Consider the following 21,508-nt stretch of genomic DNA (forward strand, 5'->3'; position numbering starts at 1 on the left):
AAAATTAGGTTAATCTATTACTATTAACTCAAAATTAAGTATAATTAATTCATTAATTATCCCATTAGACCTAAAAAACATCAAATTCAAGCAATCACCAGAATATTTCAACACTTTCAGCTAAGACATTGTGCACATTCGAATAATCATCTAAATATTTTAAGACATTCTCCTGATTTAGTTGGTCCTCTAAATATTTCAATATTTTGTGTTAAGACATTCTGGTGAGCGTAAATACTCCACCATTTTCGGTCAACACATTCTGCAAATCCAATTAACCATCTAAATATTTTAACATTTTGTATTATTATAAAGTATTATTTATAGGAAAAAGAACTATTTATTGACCACGAGACACGGAGGCGCACCGACGCCGTGAAATCGAACGCCCACGAAGGAGGGATGGCAAAGATCCAACGGCCAGGACCTCACCAGCGCGTGCGTTACCGACCACGCTTTCGACTAGTCGACGCCCGTCGGAGCGCACTATAAGATGCGCGGACCGGGCGACGGAACCGAGCGCGGTGCAGTCCGTGCTGCCCCTCCCAAGCCCTCCTCTTACTTCCCTATGTTTCGTTAAATCCGTCTACATCTCTCTTTGTACCCCCGACCCCCTTTTCCTCCCCTTCCGATCAAGCAAAAATCCCCAAAAAATCTGCAAAAATCCTCAAAAAAAGCAGCGATCTCCCGTGATCCCAGATCCTTTGTCCCCATAATTACCCACCAAAAAATCCTATCGAAAAGAGGAAGGTTTGTCGTGCTCGTCGTTGTAATCGCTAGGGTTTGTTCCAATAACGAGAGGAAGGGGGAGAAAAATTCCAAAAAATATCTATCCTGTGCGAGAGATGGCGCAGGCTCCGATGCCGCATCAGGCGCCGAACGGGACGGTCGACAACAATATCGCCTCCGCCGGCGGGGGCCACTCCTCACCGACGTCGCTGTACGTGGGTGACCTGCACGGGAGCGTGACGGACGCGCAGGTCTACGATCTGTTCAGCCAGATCGGCCCCTTGCTGTCGGTCCGGGTCTGCCATGACGTCAATACGCACCGATCTCTCGGCTATGCTTATGTCAACTTTATTAACCCTGCCGATGGTGAGTTGGATCATCTTCTTGTCATCAGTTCAGGAAGTTCGATTTGATGCTTGGATTAGATGTCCACTCATGCTAATTTTGGATATTTAAATTGCTAATATCATGCTATTTATTCTCACACTCTTTTTTCCTTTCCTCATTTGATGGCCACAGCCAATTTCGTTGAGGTTTCTTATCATTTGTTTGACTAACCTGATGAAGTGGCCAATTTCGTTGAGGTTTCTTATCATTTGTTTGACTAACCTGATGAAAATTATTAGTTAATGTTGGTTTTATGTTTAGATACCATCTGAGCAAGAGTGACTATGCTTTGGATTAGGTTTAGTGATGGTGTGGTATCATCGATTGGTAGGGTAGAAAGAGGCATATTGATGGACTACCAGCTATTATAAAAACTCGATCCACATTAAATATGAAGGTAAAGCATATAAGATCCTTCTTGTACTTTCTGAATGAAGTGGAGTAGTTCCTTTACGACTTGCTATTAGGATCTTGATAGCCACGAGTCTCTTCAATTGTCTAGTCATTAGTATCTAAAGAATTTGGCAAGGAAGCTTGAGTTGAGAAATAAGGGTACTCTGGCATTTTTAGAAGCCCCGTTTTGGCAGTGGTAGAGTTTTGTTTTTCCCTGTGAAGTATCTGTTTTATATGTTTCAATTGTTTAGGTTGAATTAGTTGTTGTTTGTTATTACATGAGATAACTTTAGGCCTCAATTTTTTTCGGTATGTGATTTTTTGTTAAACATTTTAAGGGAAAATAAGAGTCCTTGATGTTCTAATTTTGACTAGGATGACGAAACTCTTCTTCTTGCACAAAGAAGAAATTGAAATCTTTGTCATCACTTGTTTTGATTGGTTCTTTTTTGTGTTTGTTTATCTTATTTCTGATATCTAGCATTAAGTGCTGGAAATTATTAATATGTACATGATCTTATTGTTTTTGCTGGTTATTCTCCCCTATTTGTGAATGGGGAACTTTACGATGAACGTTTTTGTAGGAGTTTGTGGCTCCTATCTGGTGCCTCATTCATTGAAGGAAGAGAAGTAGCCTCCCAAGAGAAAACAAAAAGAAAAAAAAGAAAAAAAAGGTTTTATTGCTTGTAAAATATTGGATAAATTGAGAGGATGACAATATCCTATTAAAAGAATTCCTAGATGACTTATTTGTGGGCCTATCATTGCTTGATCCCAAGTCATTGTTTGGATTTGGCAAATGATGTCACTGATTGGATGCTAAATCATTAGTGATCAATGAGTTCAATAACTCCTCAGTTGTGAACAAAGCATTGAATGTGATTATTGTGGTGGCTTGTAATTCCAATCTATATCCATCCTAATCTGTATGTTGTTTACTTATATATATCTTGATATCATTTATAAAATTTTCTGCTTCAATTGATTGACCAAATAATTAGTGTATTCAACTTGCTTTGTTGGATCACTGCTGGTAACAGTTGGATGACTATGCATTCTCCTTACATGGAGAGAGGCTGAAGTTCAAGCACCCTAACTTTGCTTGATATGCAAACCATATTATGAGTTACTTGATTAATTATAATCCGAGCCAATGATTTGTTGTAATTTTTTGCTTTATTGGATATACTGTTATATTTGTGATTGTGATGTCATCCAACAATCTATTGGGAGTCTCAAGTTTAGATTTTCTTAATAATTTTCATCAATGTTTGATTGTATCAGCATAGCATAAAAAATTGAAATATCCAATAATCTTAAATCTCTTTGACCTTGCTAATGTCTTAATTTTCTTTTCTAGTATTTGACTAAGAATTGAAAGAAAGGAAAATCCAACAAGAATTTCTTTGTGTTGTTGTCATGGAATCACATTGTGATCCTTGTCCTATGTTTCTCCAGATTTAAAACATAAAATTGTACCTGTTCAACTTCATGTGCTCAAAGTTTGACATTGTAGAATCCCATTTTGTTTGCTGTCCTGCATTCTCTCCCAAGAATGTGAATTTTTATATCCATCACCTCGTCACATCATTAAATGAAATTTTTTTACTTTGGCTTCTGTAGTGAACACACTGACATCCTTCTTTGTTTTCTTGTCAAGTTAAATAGAATTTCTGATCACCTAGGAGAAAAAGCCTTAGAAGTGTGTATCTGTGGCAGTAGCTCTTTGGTATGAACAATTATTTTGTTCAGTCCAAGTGTGTTAACTGAATATTTTCATGCTCATAGACAACCCAATTTAAGCTAAAAGAAGACCTCATTCGTTGAAATAAAAACGGATGTATAAATGAATAAAATTACCTACAGGCCCATATAAGCATAGCCGAACAGTTGATCGTGATTTTGGGGTGTGAACAACAGCTATCTAGGCCAATTATCATTCTTAATTTTCTGGAAAGTGAACTTTAAGTAAACCTTTATATAACTTAATGAGCTCAAGCTTAACACAACCATGGGTGTGAACAATGGCTATCATAGGCCAATTATCATTCTTAATTTTCTGGAAAGTGAACTTTAACTAAACCTTTATATAACTTAATGAGCTCAAACTTAACACAGCCACTTGATCCTACCATCTGACTGATCTGATAGACATGAGAAGGAACTCATATCAGCTGCATGCTGATTTGTTCTCAACTTTTTTATGGTTCAGGATGTCATTGGCCTTTGGTCTCTTCCCTATTCTCAATTATTTCAGTCCTTTTCTGTCTATTTTCTTTTTTTACAAGATGATTTATTTCTCTTTCTTTGTAGCTTTTGTCCTTTCCGAAACAACAAACAAAAACATATCTTTAATTTTATTGACTTATTTGATTCAGGCTTTTTTTATCATAAATTCTGTTAAGAGTGTGTTTGTTGAAAAGAAAGCTTTTCAGAAATCAAGTTCCAATGAGTACCACTGTTTGTTATGGCATAAGAAGGATCCAACAATTTAGGGTTGTTATTTTGTTGAATCAGATTTAATCATTTGGTTTTGAGTTTAATCATTTAGATTGATATTTAAAGGTAGATTGGTCCAGAAAAATACTTAAATTAGGTTCCTCAATGTCTGATTAAGCATATTTACCTTTGTGATGTATTAAATTATGTAGTATTAATTTATTTCATTTTATTAAAGAGAGAGAATTGTTGTATTAGTTGTTACCTAGAGACCTTGGTTTCACTTTCCAGAAACTAACTTTGATCCCCCAGCTGAATTCAAATCTGTTAGGGTGGGGGATCTTGCTATGCCATACTTCTACCATTTCTTCTCACTTCTGCTATACTTAATACTGAAGAAGCAGGGTGCACAACTTACATTGAATGCATTTGGAAGTGCCACTTGTTTTAAGCCGAACAACCCCTTGTGTTCTTTGTTGGATTGTTATTGTGTTAAATAAGCGGATGAACTGGGACTGAGAATTTGATGAGAAAAGACATTTTTGTTATACCTTACTATTCCTCTTGAATATTCTATTTTGAGATGTCTGATTATAAAAATTTTGCAATTGCTTCTCCAGTTTGTCTAAGCATTTATCTTTTATTGTGCTTTGCAATGCTGATGAGAGAAGGTTTTCCGCGGCTTCGTCAATGGTAGTGTCCTTATGAAAGACAGTACCTTCGTTTTGGGCTTTTGGCATAGATGATAGATCTATTGTGGAGTTTAAGCAATAAATTTATAAAATTGGTTTTCTGCAACATACCTGATTCTTCTGGGCATTGTTTTAAGTTCATTTGTTTCATTTATAATTTTTGTTGTAAAATCCGAGATGCTTGGGTATGAAAGTTGTAGTAGAATCACTATAATGCAGACATTGTTAATGTTACCTTTCTGAAGTTTGAAATTTGTTAAAAATGGTTTTTTTAATCTGATGCTAGCTTTATTAATGCCATTCATGCTGTAAATTTTTTATAATAACTAAGATGATTCTTGTATTGATTAGAAGCTCTTTCACCAATGTCAGACAACTTGGTTGTTTGTCGCTGTTATCATTGGATTATTCTTCATGGTCATTGAGGGCTTTCACTATGTGGAAGCTGTCTCAGTACAAATATTGTGCTAGTCTTTTGATTGTTCCATAAAGATTCTGAGTATGACACTACAAGGGAAAAAAAGTGATGCTTATTTTAGTGTGATGGTCAAATGATTTAGGAAGACTTTTTTTTTTTGGATCTGACCCTCATATGTCTGACAGCTGCTACGGCATTGGATGTGCTGAACTTTACCCCACTTAACAACAAGCCTATTCGCATCATGTATTCGAACCGTGACCCTAGTATCCGCAGAAGTGGAGCAGCAAATGTTTTCATTAAGGCACAATGCAATTTGGTTTGCTGTAACAATAACATTCTTTTGTCTTTATGGCTTGCTTGTTTTATGCTACTTACGTTTCCTTTGCAATTTTTTGTCTTGTACTCTTCCCTGCCCCCTCAGAATTTGGATAAAGAAATAGACAACAAGGCACTACATGAGATATTTTCGTCTTTTGGTAGTATTCTCTCCTGCAAGGTCGCAACAGATGCATCTGGCCAATCAAAAGGCTATGGTTTTGTTCAATTTGATCAAGAAGAGGCAGCACAGAATGCAATTAATAAGCTAAATGGCATGCTTGTCAATGATAAACCGGTTTTTGTTGGACCGTTTGTTCGCAAGCAGGAAAGGGAAAATTCTTTAGACAAGACAAAATTTTGTAATGTCTTTGTCAAAAATCTATCAGAGTCGACTACGAAGGAAGATCTAGAAAACATATTTGGCAAGTATGGCAAAATAACCAGTGCTGTTGTTATGAGGGAGGAAGATGGAAAATCAAAATGCTTTGGGTTCATTAATTTTGAGAACCCGGATGCTGCTGCCCGAGCAGTACAAGAACTCAATGGGCATAAATTTGATGATAAGGAATGGTATGTTGGAAAGGCACTTAAGAAATCTGAAAGGGAACTGGAACTGAAAGAAAAGTTTGATCGGAATGCAAAGGAGACAATGGACAAATATCAAGGTCTTAACTTATATTTGAAGAACTTGGATGATAGCATTGGAGATGATGAACTGAGAGAACTCTTTTCTGGTTTTGGTATGATTACTTCTTGCAAGGTATAATTTATCTATCTTTGTACATATTTTGCTCAATTTTTTTGGTAAGTTCTACTGGCCGTTTTATGGATGTGGTTAAATCACAGGTTATGCGGGAACCTAATGGTATAAGTAAAGGTTCTGGATTTGTTGCTTTTTCGGCTCCTGATGAAGCAGCTCGAGCTGTAAGTTTTCCCAATTTTATGTGTTTGGGAAAATGGTAAACTGAAATTTTTTTCCTTTTTATGTAGCTCACAGAGATGAATGGGAAGATGGTCTGCGGGAAGCCACTTTACGTTGCACCTGCACAGCGTAAAGAAGATAGAAGAGCTAAGTTGCAGGTATTTTACTTTATCCAAGTATTTTATCGATGTAATGATCAAGCCTTAATGTGAGTCATCCTATGGTCAGCTGGTTTTAAATGCAGTACCTTCTACTAATGGCCTATCTCTAGTTTAGGATACCTTATTACAATGTAGAAGTTTGAAGGGGCAGAGCTGTGCATTACTTGAAAACATAAGGCACATGTTCTTTGATGGCAGCTCCAGTATCTGAATGATGATACATATTTCATTTTGATGATTGTTATGCTAAATGAGTGGTATTATGACCTGTACTTTTCGAATTCAAATTGTTGTCCCTGATGCTATTGCTCTACTTTGTTTTTCTTGGCTAGATTGAAATGAATTGAGCATAATTCTTCTGATGTATGAAAAATGCTTATGTAATGTGCTCGGATATCTGAGGAGAATTATGTACTAGACTTTCTATGTAATGGAAATTTTACGTTTAGCCAAAAAAAGTGCTTCACTGATGCTGTTAAAGCAGCAAACAGTCTAGGAGGAATAAAATTTTGTTGATATTTTGGGTTGGTCAAAAAAGCCTATTGATTGTCTTCATTTAGCTTTTGTTGTTTGAAGTTGATGTAGTTTTTATTGATTTGCTATTTACATTTGATTTTATGAGGAGTGACAGGAGAATGTCTAGTAGTGTTTCTGTCAAATATTCTTTTCTTATTTGTAGTTCTGGGAGGACTTCCTGGATGTGTTTTGAGATATATATTGGTTCTTTTGGGAAGTTTGCTTTTGATTGAAACTTTGTGCATTGTTCACTGGGGACTGGTAATGGGAGTTAAAACTGGTTGACCATTTTGTGAACATATGAAATCAATACTTAGGTTTCGGTTCACTATCATCTACCATCCATCATTCAAGATTTAAACTAAACAAATAAGTCCTGATCCAAACAAACCCATTTCTTTTTTCCAAACTACTGTTTTTTTTGTTCCACCTGCCCAGTGCAACGACATCCTGCTGCTTCGTTTGATTTCTGTAAAAAGATTTGCAACCCTGTAGCATAGTCACTTCAAAATGCAAAGTCATAAATGTTTCCACAATTTTGACATACAATAGTATTATGCTAACTTCATATTTATGGGCTGTTTTACATTCATCCACGAATCCTTACTACCTTTTTGTGATTGTGTTATCTCTGTGAAACACCATAAATTTTAAAACAGTGACATGTTAAACAATCTTTTATATGGCTGCTGCTTTCAACTTTGCTGTTCACACTTGTAGATATATTCAGATTAGTGTTGTTAGCAGCTCCTTTTTGCTGTTGTTAGAGTTATAAAGTGCATTTTGACAGATAACTTCAGTTGTAAATACTAATTAACCACAACTCTCTGCTTCCAAGTGTGTTTAACAATCTTTTCTGACAACCATGATACAAAGATGGCATAGCAAGCTTGTAGCTTATCCTTTGTGGGATTTTGACATTATTGTAGCAGTGATTTTGGCTCTGATGGTGTCTATGGCTACCATAAGCCTTTTCTCAAGTTTGTATAATTGCTTTTGTTACATCAGATCTGCAGAAAAGTTTCAGGATAGCCATGATTTTCTATCCTTCTGACTAATTTTAAGCTTAGGAACATAAAAGATTCTGACAAGTTATTAAAAATTCACTGGAAGTTGTGAATGACAATTGTTACGGTAAGTAACTGTTCAGCCGTGGCCTTGGGGCCGTCGCGGCTTGGTCCAGGTCCGGAAGGCGGTGGTCAACGGGTGGGGGGCAGCTCCGCCGCAGCTTCAGGAAGAGGCGACACCGTCTTGCACCTGCACACAGGTCGGGCCGGGAGCTCGGCCCGACCCCTCCGACGATCAAGTTAGAGGAAGACGTGGAGGGGGTTGTGGATGAGGCAGAAGAAGAGCCTCTGAGTGTTTTGTGTCTGAGTGAGTTTCTCCCCCTTTGCTTAGGACTCAGGGGTATTTATAGATGAGATTAGATGTTACCTGACGTAGCTGTCTGCGCGGCAGGACAGTACCTTTGGTGGCGTCTGACATTGCCACTGGGGTTGCGTGGGAGGCTGAGCTGCTGCAGGGTATGGTGAGCCTCGGGCAACGTGTCGCTCAGGGGGATGCTGTCATGGCGTGTCACGTCGCCACTTTTATCCCTATCATATGCCCCCCCCCAAAGGGAGCCATGCGTCGGTCGTGATGGAGGGGGTCTGAGGCATGGCTGCGTCTCGTGGTGCCGACGCAGTGTAACGGACAAACTTCTAAACAAGATGTTGGATGTAATGCTTATGTCTGTCCGTTGTCTTTTGGCATGTTCATGCCTTGCACAGAATGTAAAGGGGCGGCCAAAGGCTTAATAGTCCCATTTTAGTTGGGTTGATGGCCTCTTTAGGCTTGTAAATAAAGGTTGTGTCATGTGGACACGTTTGAGAGCTTTTCGGTCTGTAATGGACCATTTTACCTTTTGTTGTGCCACTATTCAGAGCTTGTAAAGTCTGTTTGTAATTTGCATTGTCTATGAAGTGTTTTTCGGACATGTTTGCTTGTGGATCCCGATTGAGGCGTTCTCTTCAACCCGTTCTCTCTTTTGTTGGTCCTAAGGGACAAGGGGAGGCTTCGGGGAGGCTGACCTTTGCGGACGGACGCGCGAGGGTGCCGCACGCCTTAGGCAAAACCAGCTAAGGTCGTGACAGCAGTCTGAGGCAGCCTGTGGTCCAGTGTGTCTCGGGCATTACGCGAGCGTGAGCCTTGGGCATTACGCGACCGAGGAGCAGGACTCAGGTGGGCTGACCGCGATGGTGAGCCTCGGGCATTACGCGACCGAGGAGCGGGACCCAGGCGGGCTGACCGCGCTGGTGAGCCTCGGGCATTACGCGACCGAGGAGCAAGGCTGAAGAGCCTCGGGCATTACGCGACCGAGGAGTATGACGCAGGCGGGTGGACCGCTCTGGTGTGCCTCGGGCATTACGCGACCGAGGAGTATGACGCAGGCGGGATGACCGCTCTGGTGTGCCTCGAGCATTACGCGACCGAGGAGTATGACGCAGGCGGGCTGACCGCTCTGGTGTGCCTCGGGCATTATGCGACCGAGGAGTATGACGCAGGCGGGCTGACCGCTCTGGTGTGCCTCGAGCATTACGCGACCGAGGAGTATGACGCAGGCGGGCTGACCGCGCTGGTGAGCCTCGGGCATTACGCGACCGAGGAGCGGGACCCAGGCGGGCTGACCGCGCTGGTGAGCTTCGGGCATTACGCGACCGAGGAGCAAGGCTGAAGAGCCTCGGGTATTACGCGACCGAGGAGTATGACGCAGGCGGGCTGACCGCTCTGGTGTGCCTCGGGCATTACGCGACCGAGGAGTATGACGCAGGCGGGCTGACCGCTCTGGTGTGCCTCGGGCATTACGCGACCGAGGAGTATGACGCAGGCGGGCTGACCGCTCTGGTGTGCCTCGAGCATTACGCGACCGAGGAGTATGACGCAGGCGGGCTGACCGCGCTGGTGAGCCTCGGGCATTACGCGACCGAGGAGCGGGACCCAGGCGGGCTGACCGCGCTGGTGAGCCTCGGGCATTACGCGACCGAGGAGCACGGCTGAAGAGCCTCGGGCATTACGCGACCGAGGAGTATGACGCAGGCGGGTGGACCGCTCTGGTGTGCCTCGGGCATTACGCGACCGAGGAGTATGACGCAGGCGGGATGACCGCTCTGGTGTGCCTCGAGCATTACGCGACCGAGGAGTATGACGCAGGCGGGCTGACCGCGCTGGTGAGCCTCGGGCATTACGCGACCGAGGAGCGGGACCCAGGCGGGCTGACCGCGCTGGTGAGCCTCGGGCATTACGCGACCGAGGAGTATGACGCAGGCGGGCTGACCGCTCTGGTGTGCCTCGGGCATTACGCGACCGAGGAGTATGACGCAGGCGGGCTGACCGCTCTGGTGTGCCTCGAGCATTACGCGACCGAGGAGTATGACGCAGGCGGGTTGACCGCGCTGGTGAGCCTCGGGCATTACGCGACCGAGGAGCGGGACCCAGGTGGGCTGACCGCGTTGGTGAGCCTCGGGCATTATGCGACCGAGGTGGCGACCTCGGGCATTACGCGACCGAGGTGGTGGCCTCGGTAAGCATGGAGCCGAGGCACTCGGCGCAGGCAGGCTGCGACCGAGGGACGTAACCCAGGTGGGCAAAGTAGTGGATATGGCCGAGGAGTTCGGCGTGGGCAGGCTGGCCGCACAGGTGTGTCTCGGGGTTTATGGAGCCGAGGGGCACGACGCAGGCGTACTGGCGGCGCTGGTCTGTCTCGGGAACAAGGAGCCAAGGAGCACGACGCAGGCGGTCTGGTCACGCAGGTGTGTCTCGGGGATGATGGAAGCGAGGAGCACGACGCAGGCGGGCAGGCCGCGCAGGTGTGGTCTCGGTCATCATGCTGCCGAGGAGCACGACGCAGGCGAGCAGACCGCGCAGGCGTGGGCGCGAGGGCCATGCGGCCGAGTAGCACGATCAGGCGGGCAGGACACGAGGACGTGGCCTCGGGCACCACGCGGCCGAGGAACACGACAGGCGGTCGGGCCGCGCCGAGGTAGGTCTCGGCAGAGATTGGCCGAGGTGCTCGGCGCAAGCAGGCTGCGATCGAGGGACACCGCTCAGGCGGGCAGGCCGCGCTGAGGTGGGATTTTGGCAGAGAGTTGCTGAGGTGCTCGGTGCAGGCAAGCTACGACCGAGGTGGTGGGCTCGGCAAGCATGGAGCCGAGGCGTTCGGCGCAGGCAAGCCGCGGCCGAGGGGCGTAAACCAGGTGGATAGGGCAGTGAAGTTCGGCGCGGGCAGGCTGGCCGCGCAGACGTGTCTCGGGGTTTATGGAGCCGAGGGGCACGACGCGGGCGTACTGGCGGCACTGGTCTGTCTCGGGAACATGGAGCCAAGGAGCACGACGCAGGCGGGCTGGCGGCGCAGGTGTGGTCTCGGGCATTACGCGACCGAGGATCACGACGCAGGCGGGCAGACCGCGCAGGCGTGGTCGCGAGGGCCATGCGGCCGAGTAGCACGATGCAGGCGGGCAGGACGCGCGGACGTGGTCTCGGGCACCATGCGGCCGAGGATCACGACACAAGCGGACAGGCCGCGCCAAGGTAGATCTCGGCAGTGTGTGGCCGAGGTGCTTGGCGCAGGCAGGCGGCGACCGAGGGGCACCGCTCAGGCGAGGAGGCCGCACTGAGGTGGGCTCAGGCCGTCTACGACCGAGCCGTGCGAATGCAAAAAAGAGGGGGTTAGGCCGAAGCTAACCGTGAGCCAAGAGGCGCGCTGAGGCGCACAGGCGGCGGGCTGGCCGCGCATGGGACCTATGAGTCGATGCAGCGGGCTGCACCGTCATGGGGCTGAGGAGCAGCCGAGGCAGCGAGGCTGCTTGCTGGCTGCGCACGAGGCCGAGGAGCCGAGGCCGCGAGGCAGCAAGGCAGTAAGGCAGCGTGCTACTTGCTACGCATGAGGCTGAGGAGCCGAGGCAGGGTAGTGCTTGCTGCGCATGAGGCTGAGGCAGCAGCGTGTTGGCTGCGCACGAGGCCGAGTGGCCGAGGCAGCGTGCTGGCTGCGCATGAGGCCGAGTGGCCGAGGCAGCGTGCTGGCTGCGCATGAGGCTGAGGAGCCGAGGCAGCGTAGTACTTGCTGCGCATGAGGCTGAGGCAGCAGCGTGTTGGCTGCGCACGAGGCCGAGTGGCCGAGGCAGCGTGCTGGCTGCGCATGAGGCTGAGGAGCCGAGGCAGCGTGCTGGCTGCGCATGAGTCTGAGGAGCCGAGGCAGCGTAGTACTTGCTGCGCATGAGGCTGAGGCAGCAGCGTGTTGGCTGCGCACGAGGCCGAGTGGCCGAGGCAGCGTGCTGGCTGCGCATGAGGCCGAGTGGCCGAGGCAGCGTGTTGGCTGCGCATGAGGCTGAGGAGCCGAGGCAGCGTAGTACTTGCTGCGCATGAGGCTGAGGCAGCAGCGTGTTGGCTGCGCACGAGGCCGAGTGGCCGAGGCAGCGTGCTGGCTGCGCATGAGGCCGAGTGGCCGAGGCAGCGTGTTGGCTGCGCATGAGGCTGAGGAGCCGAGGCAGCGTAGTACTTGCTGCGCATGAGGCTGAGGCAGCAGCGTGTTGGCTGCGCACGAGGCCGAGTGGCCGAGGCAGCGTGCTGGCTGCGCATGAGGCCGAGTGGCCGAGGCAGCGCGCTGGCTGCGCATGAGGCCGAGTGGCCAAGGCAGCGTGGCTGCTTGCTGGCTGCGCGTGAGGCCGAGTGGCCAAGGCAGCGAGGCTGCTTGCTGACTGCGTGTGAGGCCGAGGAGCCGAGGCAGCAAGGCAGCGTGCTACTTGCTGCGCATGAGGCTGAGGCAGCAGCGTGTTGGCTGCGCACGAGGCCGAGTGGCCGAGGCAGCGTGCTGGCTGCGCATGAGGCCGAGTGGCCGAGGCAGCGTGTTGGCTGCGCATGAGGCTGAGGAGCCGAGGCAGCGTAGTACTTGCTGCGCATGAGGCTGAGGCAGCAGCGTGTTGGCTGCGCACGAGGCCGAGTGGCCGAGGCAGCGTGCTGGCTGCGCATGAGGCCGAGTGGCCGAGGCAGCGCGCTGGCTGCGCATGAGGCCGAGTGGCCAAGGCAGCGTGGCTGCTTGCTGGCTGCGCGTGAGGCCGAGTGGCCAAGGCAGCGAGGCTGCTTGCTGACTGCGTGTGAGGCCGAGGAGCCGAGGCAGCAAGGCAGCGTGCTACTTGCTGCGCATGAGGCTGAGGAGCCGAGGTAGCGTAGTGCTTGCTGCGCATGAGGCCAAGTGGCCGAGGCAGCGTGCTGGCTGCGCATGAGGCCGAGTGGCCAAGGCAGCGAGGCTGCTTGCTGGCTGCGTGTGAGGCCGAGGAGCCGAGGCAGCGAGGCAGCAAGGCAGCATGCTACTTGCTGCGCATGAGGCTGAGGAGCCGAGGCAGCGTAGTGCTTGCTGCGCATGAGGCCGAGTGGCCGAGGCAGCGTGCTGGCTGCGCATGAGGCCGAGTGGCCAAGGCAGCGAGGCTGCTTGCTGGCTGCGTGTGAGGCCGAGGAGCCGAGGCAGCGAGGCAGCAAGGCAGCGTGCTACTTGCTGCGCATGAGGCTGAGGAGCCGAGGCAGCGTAGTGCTTGCTGCGCAAGGGGCCGAGTGGCCGAGGCAGCGCGCTGGCTGCGCATGAGGCCGAGTGGCCAAGGCAGCGTGGCTGCTTGCTGGCTGCGCACGAGGCCGAGGAGCCGAGGCAGCGAGGCTGCTTGCTGGCTGCGCGTGAGGCCGAGGAGCCGAGGCAGCGAGACAGCAAGGCAGCGTGCTACTTGCTGCGCATGAGGCCGGGTGGCCGAGGCAGCGTGTTGGCTGCGCATGAGGCCGAGGCAGCAGCATGTTGGCTGCGCATGAGGCCGAGTGGCCGAGGCAGCGTGCTGGCTGCGCATGAGGCCGAGTGGCCAAGGCAGCGAGGCTGCTTGCTGGCTGCGCATGAGGCCGAGGCAGCAGCATGTTGGCTGCGCATGAGGCCATGTGGCCAAGGCAGCGAGGCTGCTTGCTGGCTGCGTGTGAGGCCGAGGAGCCGAGGCAGCGAGGCAGCAAGGCAGCGTGCTACTTGCTGCGCATGAGGCTGAGGAGCCGAGGCAGCGTAGTGCTTGCTGCGCATGAGGCCGAGTGGCCGAGGCAGCGTGCTGGCTGCGCATGAGGCCGAGGCAGCAGCATGTTGGCTGCGCATGAGGCCGAGTGGCCGAGGCAGCGTGCTGGCTGCGCATGAGGCCGAGTGGCCGAGGCAGCGTGCTGGCTGCGCATAAGGCCGAGTGGCCAAGGCAGCGAGGCTGCTTGCTGGCTGCGTGTGAGGCCGAGGAGCCGAGGCAGCGAGGCAGCAAGGCAGCGTGCTACTTGCTGCGCATGAGGCTGAGGAGCCGAGACAGCGTAGTGCTTGCTGCGCAAGGGGCCGGGTGGCCGAGGCAGCGTGTTGGCTGCGCATGAGGCCGAGGCAGCAGCATGTTGGCTGCGCATGAGGCCGAGTGGCCGAGGCAGCGTGCTGGCTGCGCATGAGGCCGAGTGGCCAAGGCAGCGAGGCTGCTTGCTGGCTGCGCATGAGGCCGAGGCAGCAGCATGTTGGCTGCGCATGAGGCCGAGGCAGCAGCATGTTGGCTGCGCATGAGGCCGAGTGGCCGAGGCAGCGTGCTGGCTGCGCATGAGGCCGAGTGGCCGAGGCAGTGTGCTGGCTGCGCATAAGGCCGAGTGGCCAAGGCAGCGAGGCTGCTTGCTGGCTGCGTGTGAGGCCGAGGAGCCGAGGCAGCGAGGCAGCAAGGCAGCGTGCTACTTGCTGCGCATGAGGCTGAGGAGCCGAGACAGCGTAGTGCTTGCTGCGCAAGGGGCCGGGTGGCCGAGGCAGCGTGTTGGCTGCGCATGAGGCCGAGGCAGCAGCATGTTGGCTGCGCATGAGGCCGAGTGGCCGAGGCAGCGTGCTGGCTGCGCATGAGGCCGAGTGGCCAAGGCAGCGAGGCTGCTTGCTGGCTGCGCATGAGGCCGAGGCAGCAGCATGTTGGCTGCGCATGAGGCCGAGTGGCCGAGGCAGCGTAGTGCTTGCTGCGCATGAGGCCGAGTGGCCGAGGCAGCGTGCTGGCTGCGCATGAGGCCGAGTGGCCAAGGCAGCGAGGCTGCTTGCTGGCTGCGTGTGAGGCCGAGGAGCCAAGGCAGCGAGGCAGCAAGGCAGCGTGCTACTTGTTGCGCATGAGGCTGAGGAGCCGAGACCAGCCCCAGAAGTCGCTGCTGCTCGTGCAGGTCGGCTGCAGTGGAGCAACCTAGGAGAAGACTAACGTACCATCATTCCGGGCCCTCCTTCTAGCGCCAAAATGTTACGGTAAGTAACTGTTCAGCCGTGGCCTTGGGGCCGTCGCGGCTTGGTCCAGGTCCGGAAGGCGGTGGTCAACGGGTGGGGGGCAGCTCCGCCGCAGCTTCAGGAAGAGGCGACACCGTCTCGCACCTGCACACAGGTCGGGCCGGGAGCTCGGCCCGACCCCTCCGACGATCAAGTTAGAGGAAGACGTGGAGGGGGTTGTGGATGAGGCAGAAGAAGAGCCTCTGAGTGTTTTGTGTCTGAGTGAGTTTCTCCCCCTTTGCTTAGGACTCAGGGGTATTTATAGATGAGATTAGATGTTACCTGACGTAGCTGTCTGCGCGGCAGGACAGTACCTTTGGTGGCGTCTGACATTGCCACTGGGGTTGCGTGGGAGGCTGAGCTGCTGCAGGATATGGTGAGCCTCGGGCAACGTGTCGCTCAGGGGGATGCTGTCATGGCGTGTCACGTCGCCACTTTTATCCCTATCAACAATAATATTTGGTCTGTATCATGAAGTTTGAGAGCTGCTTTGTTTGAGATGGTAATGTTTATCAATAGCAAATTTGCTTTATAAAAGCAAGTATTAAGCACTTGTTAAGTGTTGGGAAGTACACAGGCACAGTGCATATGGATGTGAATTCATGTCTTTCATGGCCTATCCACCCCTTTATTTAGCGAGATGACAGTGAATGGTCAAGCTTGTATACAATGGGGGTTGATGACTTATTGGAGTGTAAACTCGAGGTGTATGTTGAGTCATGTATCATGTGTCCCTGTGAATGAGTTGCTTCTTAAAAGTGAGACTGAAAGACCAAGCTTGCTTACATGTCAAGGGGGATGAGGAGCATTAGATAGTTTATTGATGAACTTTATTGTCTTTTGGGAGGTGTTGAAAAAGGTTGCTAAAAGGAAGATGCTTGGTGCAATATTGCAGCACGGAAGTGTCTTTGTTTTAATGTGGTTATGCGTGCAATTGATGGTAACTAATAACAGTATAAAAGCTTGTTGCAAGCACCTTGTTTGAATAATAGAAAAATAGGTATAAAGAGCTCTAGACATTGTCAAACACTTCTAAAATATAGCTTCTTCCAACTCCAAAGTCATCCAAAGGAAATTTGAAAACTTTAGCAAATGAACTTCTTAGATCACAACTGTAATTTGAAGGATATGTAACAATTCACAGAAGTGGCATCGAAAAAGTTGAAAAGGTTAGTAAAATTGGTATAGTTTCTGAAGTTATGGAAGGTCAAATGTCAATTGAGTTAGCAGATCAAGATATTGCGCATGACTTGTTGACAAATGAAGAACCTTCATAGCCTGTTTAAAGCAACCTTAGCAACTGCAGCCCGCAAGTAATGTATCCTGGCAGCACAATTCTTTTTAACCTTGCCCTCCCTCATAGCCTGTTTAAAACAACCTTAGATCCTGCTTATCTCCACTTTCTGAGACCACAAGCAACCAGTTTGGCAGCTGTTATTCCCTTTTCCTTAGACCTTGTTGACTTATCTACATAGCAGCTACAGCCTGTTTAACAAGGCTGGCCAAGAAGCTTCACCCAAACTTGTAAGATGGATTCTTCAGGTTTGGACACCAACACATTGTTTTACAAGTCATTTGTCTCCTGTGTTGGAGCTCTATATTATTAAATGTCAAAAACAAAAATCTTCAATTGTATGATTTAATTAGCCACAGGTAACTGGTATTAAGAATTCGAACAGTCGTATATGGTGCTTATAATTGAACTGCTTGTTAAATTTTGTCAATTTCCTTTGACAAGTATAGTTCTCGACAGGGAGCACCTTGCTGATTTTAGAACAGCATCGCACTGGGAATGCAGTTTTTAGGCTGCCGCAAACTTCTTCTTTATGATGTCTGTCAAGTTTGGATAGCTTCATTGTCCACTTGTCATGCATGAGTGTTCTACTCAGGTGTTTACTTTTGCAAGTACCAAACCAGATTATTTTACTTTCCTTGAATGGTCCAACCTAGTAGTTATGTACAGTGTACTGTTAGCTGGCATGGTGGCCTTTGTACCATTTTGTTTTTATTTTTTACTCTGCCATTAGACAGTACTACCTCTGCATGTATTGTTTACATATATGTTTTTTGGTCATTTTTATCATGCTTTCTATTGGTTTTGTTAATTTTCAGGCACAGTTTTCACAAGTACGGCCAGTAGCAATGGTGCCTACTGCTGGTACTCGTTTTCCCATGTACCCCCCTGGTGCTCCTGGTGTGGGGCAACATATATTTTATGGTCAAGCACCTCCTGGCCTTATTCCACCACAGGTAACTATTATATTGTTGTTATGTACTTTGATTTATTTATTTTTTCAGTCAACAGTGCTTACAAAAAAATTTAATGCTTTTCTTCCATGCACAACCCCTTAATGATACACCTTATGTTGATTGACTGTCTTTAGTGTCTTCATTATATGCAATATTAATATAAGATATCTTGATGAAGCGTAATATTGATGTTAAAAAAGAAAACTCATATTTCTTGGGATTATTTAGTTTTTATCTTAAGATTTGATTTGGCCGAAAGTTAAAGAAAAAGCCCACGATCATCATTCAAGCTGTTATTTAATTTGGTGAGTAGTGATAACTCAATGATGGTTAATGTGCATGTCATATAACATCCATTATAATGCTTAATAACAGGTTTGAGCATCAATTTTCCAATGTAATTGATTTTTTTTTCCTGTTATGATTTTTTTTATATTTCAATGTGAAAGACATTGCAGCATTATGGTTCTCGGACAAAGTTGGAGAACATGGAAAAATGGGGATTGGAAGTTTGATATGCTTAATGTTGATGAATTTAGCTGCTTGCCCCACTTAACAGAAGACCACTTGTATGCCATTTCCATTATGTTACAAAAGGTGCATTAAGCACTTTCTGAGATGATCAGGCAAGGACGAGGACATGAAGGACACCTTCTCATTATATTAACTATTTGTCTTTTCTACGGCAATGTAACAACTAGCATTTTTCATAATCTTAACTATTGAAAACCATTTCTAGCATTTATGTTGAGGCTGCTTCTTTCCAGCTCAAATCTTTGTCAAATCTTGTCAGGGCTTTTGACCCAATGATGAGATTAGTGTGAAAATAGATGGATAGCTTTGACGATATGATGCTTAAGGAAAATATGCAATTTGCAGATGCTTTTTCTTTTTTATATTGGATGAGTTTTGATCTATTGATCTATTCTTTTTTGTCATTGCCAAATATTTGGATGCTATTGGAAATCTAATCTTCATATCATTACATTTCAGATTGATAAATTGTTATTGTGCACTGGGTTGATTGATGTTGTAATTTTTTATAGTTCATAAATTAGCACCAATACTTATTAATCTTTAATTGCATTCTCAAAATTCTACAATTTCATCTACAGCCTGGATTTGGTTTCCAACAACAGCTTATTCCTGGAATGCGGCCCACAGGGGCACCTATGCCAAATTTCTTAGTGCCCCTAGTCCAACAAGGTCAGCAGATGCATCGCCCAGGAGGTAGGCGTTCTGGAGTAGGACCTAGACAACAAATGCAGCAGTCTATGCCTCTAGTTCAGCAACAGGTCTGCGATCATCCTCTTTGCATTCGGAGATGTTTTTCCCTTTCTGACCTTTTGCAATATTATATTTATATGGTATATTTCAGCAATATTCACATAATTGCAACTGGTTGTAAATAAAACATGATAAAACAGGAGAGGTGTTGAATGGGTTAAGATCCACATTGTGTTTTAAATTGGTTTTGCACTAGTTCTGATTTATTTGAGGGGGTGAGGCAACTAGTTATATATGTGGTAGATACTGATTTGTTAAAAATTAACTGACTGGTCAGGTAGATGCCTGAAATGAGCAGTTCTAACCTCATTAGAGGCATCTGAGTGCTGGATTTGCAAAAAGCATCACGGAAAGATCAAGCACATTGTCACACTTTTCGATGATAAAATTAAGCATGCATGATAATAGATGGAGGAGAGTACAGATGGGATCCATGCTTACACTGAGAGACATAGGGTGCGCAAGTATGGTCCATCTAAATTTTGAGCTGTGCACAGCTGTATGTCTGATGTGTTTTACTTCTCGATTTCTCATCAATGAAATCTGAAATATTGCTATATGATGGTCTGGTGCTTGGTCCACTTTGTTGATTTTTCTGCCTGCATGATTTGGAGCTACGCAATATGAATTGTTACTTTGTCGCAAATGCAGTAATTTTACTTCTTGATTGTTCCAGTGATCCTGATTTGTATAGTGCAAAATGTGTATTCATATTATTTTTTGCCAAAATTGGATAGCAGATGTTTCCAAGGGGCCGTGTCCAGCGCTACCCTCCTGGACGCAACATGCCTGATATTCCAATACCAGGTGTTGTTGGTGGGATGCTATCTCCCTATGACATGGGAGGTTTGCCCATGCGAGATGCTCCTATGTCACAACCTATTCCCATTGGGGCATTGGCTTCAGCCCTCGCAAATGCTACTCCTGAGCAGCAAAGGATGGTATGTCTTTTCACTAGATGCATCTCCTACCAGTTACCGTGTGCAACTTTTTTTCTTTGTATATGTTTTTAAACTGTTATGCCATTCTGTTAGTAGTACATATTTGTTGGGATAACATGTCTCACACATCTTATATCATGCGGCAGAGTAATGTTTGTTTCTTTAACTAAAACCAGCACCAAACTATGGGTAAAAATGAGTGAACCTCCTGAAACTCCATGGCCATACATGGCCCATCTCCCAGCCACTTGATGGTCTCTGCATTTTCAGATTGACCGAATCCATCTCTGGGCTTGAAATCCTTGTCACTTGCTTTCCTGTGGAGCCTATCACTGACCACAAATTGTTCAGGATGCAGATATTATGCTCATATATTTGAAGTATACCATTATGCTTGGTCAGTGGGGACTATCTTAATGTCCCATGATCAGTTACTGTGTTTGATTTGTGATTCTGAAATGATCCACTGATAATGATTCAAATGTTTTTCCTGTCTAGATGCTGGGTGAGAATCTGTACCCACTAGTTGAGCAACTCGAACATGATCATGCAGCCAAAGTTACAGGGATGCTACTGGAGATGGACCAGACTGAGGTCCTGCATCTGCTGGAATCTCCAGATGCCCTGAAAGCGAAAGTTGCAGAGGCAATGGAAGTTCTGAGGAACGTCGCACAGCAGCATCAGGCTAATGCCCCCACTGATCAGTTGGCGGCGTTGTCCCTGAATGATGGCCTTGTTTCTTGAGATCGCAGAGACTCGATTAAAATAATACCAGACACCGTCTGGTGACAAACAGCTGGTCTTTTGAGGTTATTTTGGCTTGGTTTTTGTTGGATTGGGTGTCAACTATGCCATTGTCGACCTGTTTGTCAGTGGAAACAATGATTGAATCTCCTGGATCATCGTATTGTATTGGCTTGAATTTGACTTACTACTGCTGCTTGCAAGTGTTGCAGGTATGATATGGTCATTGGCATTGGGAATCCAGGAATTGCTGGCACAACATGAGACGGACACCTACGGCTAAAGTAGACAGCATATTCTTCGCCACAGCAGTTTAACCATGGCCTTCAGGTGCGTTTTCTCAGATCTGGCGAATGCTCCCTTTATCAAAAGAAAATGTACGTTGTTGAGACCTTGTCATGCGCTAAACCAAGAAAGCCGCATTGGTTTAGTCATCCCTCACCATGGGTGGAGCGAACAACCCTTTAGGGTTCCGAGTGCCTTGACTGTCCAAGCCAATGGACATTGGCATCTGTTAACTTTCACCAGGCTGATCTTTGAAGTCGGTTGTTTCCGTGAGGCAGAACAAGGAACGAGCTTTGGGAGACTTTGTCCCACTTGTGTAGAGAGAGAGAGAGAGAGAGAGAGAGAGAGAGAGAGAATTATTTGCATTTGAGATGGGTAATGGGTTCGGAACATGAAAGACCTAGGTTTGAGGGAGTTAGTACGCACGTGTCTAAAGTATCGCTTGGGTGGCGATTAGATCAGATCGAAGTTATGAGATGACTAGACATCATAGTATGGGAATTGATAGTCTAAAAAGCTTTTAGACTCCATGCGTTTTGACCACCAAGTTGGACTTTCGATGAGAGCAGCTCTAGTTTCGACAATTTGGTTCACAGAAAATAGTAGAGATTTTGGAAGTGGAGTTGATCCGTATAGTCTAAAAGTATGCAAAAAAAAAAAGAAAGTTTAATGTGACATGACCAATGACCGCTTGCTTCATCTTTGTCAAACCCTCATGCTT

The 21,508-nt window shown here is 47.4% G+C and overlaps 1 protein-coding gene across 2 annotated transcripts; it reads left to right on the forward strand.

The window, feature by feature from the left end:
• The first annotated feature begins 502 nt into the window (after positions 1 to 502).
• Positions 503 to 20,660, forward strand: LOC103973778 (polyadenylate-binding protein 2). Of its 2 annotated transcripts, none has more exons than XM_009388430.3 (9): positions 503 to 1,095; positions 5,244 to 5,377; positions 5,483 to 6,139; positions 6,226 to 6,303; positions 6,370 to 6,459; positions 17,393 to 17,530; positions 18,646 to 18,825; positions 19,555 to 19,758; positions 20,257 to 20,660. In XM_009388430.3, exons 1-9 carry the CDS (start codon positions 846 to 848, stop codon positions 20,500 to 20,502), a joined length of 1,977 nt encoding a protein of 658 aa, XP_009386705.2. In that variant the 5' UTR covers positions 503 to 845; the 3' UTR covers positions 20,503 to 20,660. The 2 variants fall into 2 exon arrangements, with proteins under 2 accessions (XP_009386705.2, XP_009386706.2); XM_009388431.3 differs by having other exon boundaries at positions 19,558 to 19,758.
• Positions 20,661 to 21,508: the final 848 nt, after the last annotated feature.

This window comes from Musa acuminata, chromosome BXJ2-6, assembly GCF_036884655.1.
Source record: "Musa acuminata AAA Group cultivar baxijiao chromosome BXJ2-6, Cavendish_Baxijiao_AAA, whole genome shotgun sequence".
Classification (NCBI taxonomy): domain Eukaryota; kingdom Viridiplantae; phylum Streptophyta; class Magnoliopsida; order Zingiberales; family Musaceae; genus Musa; species Musa acuminata.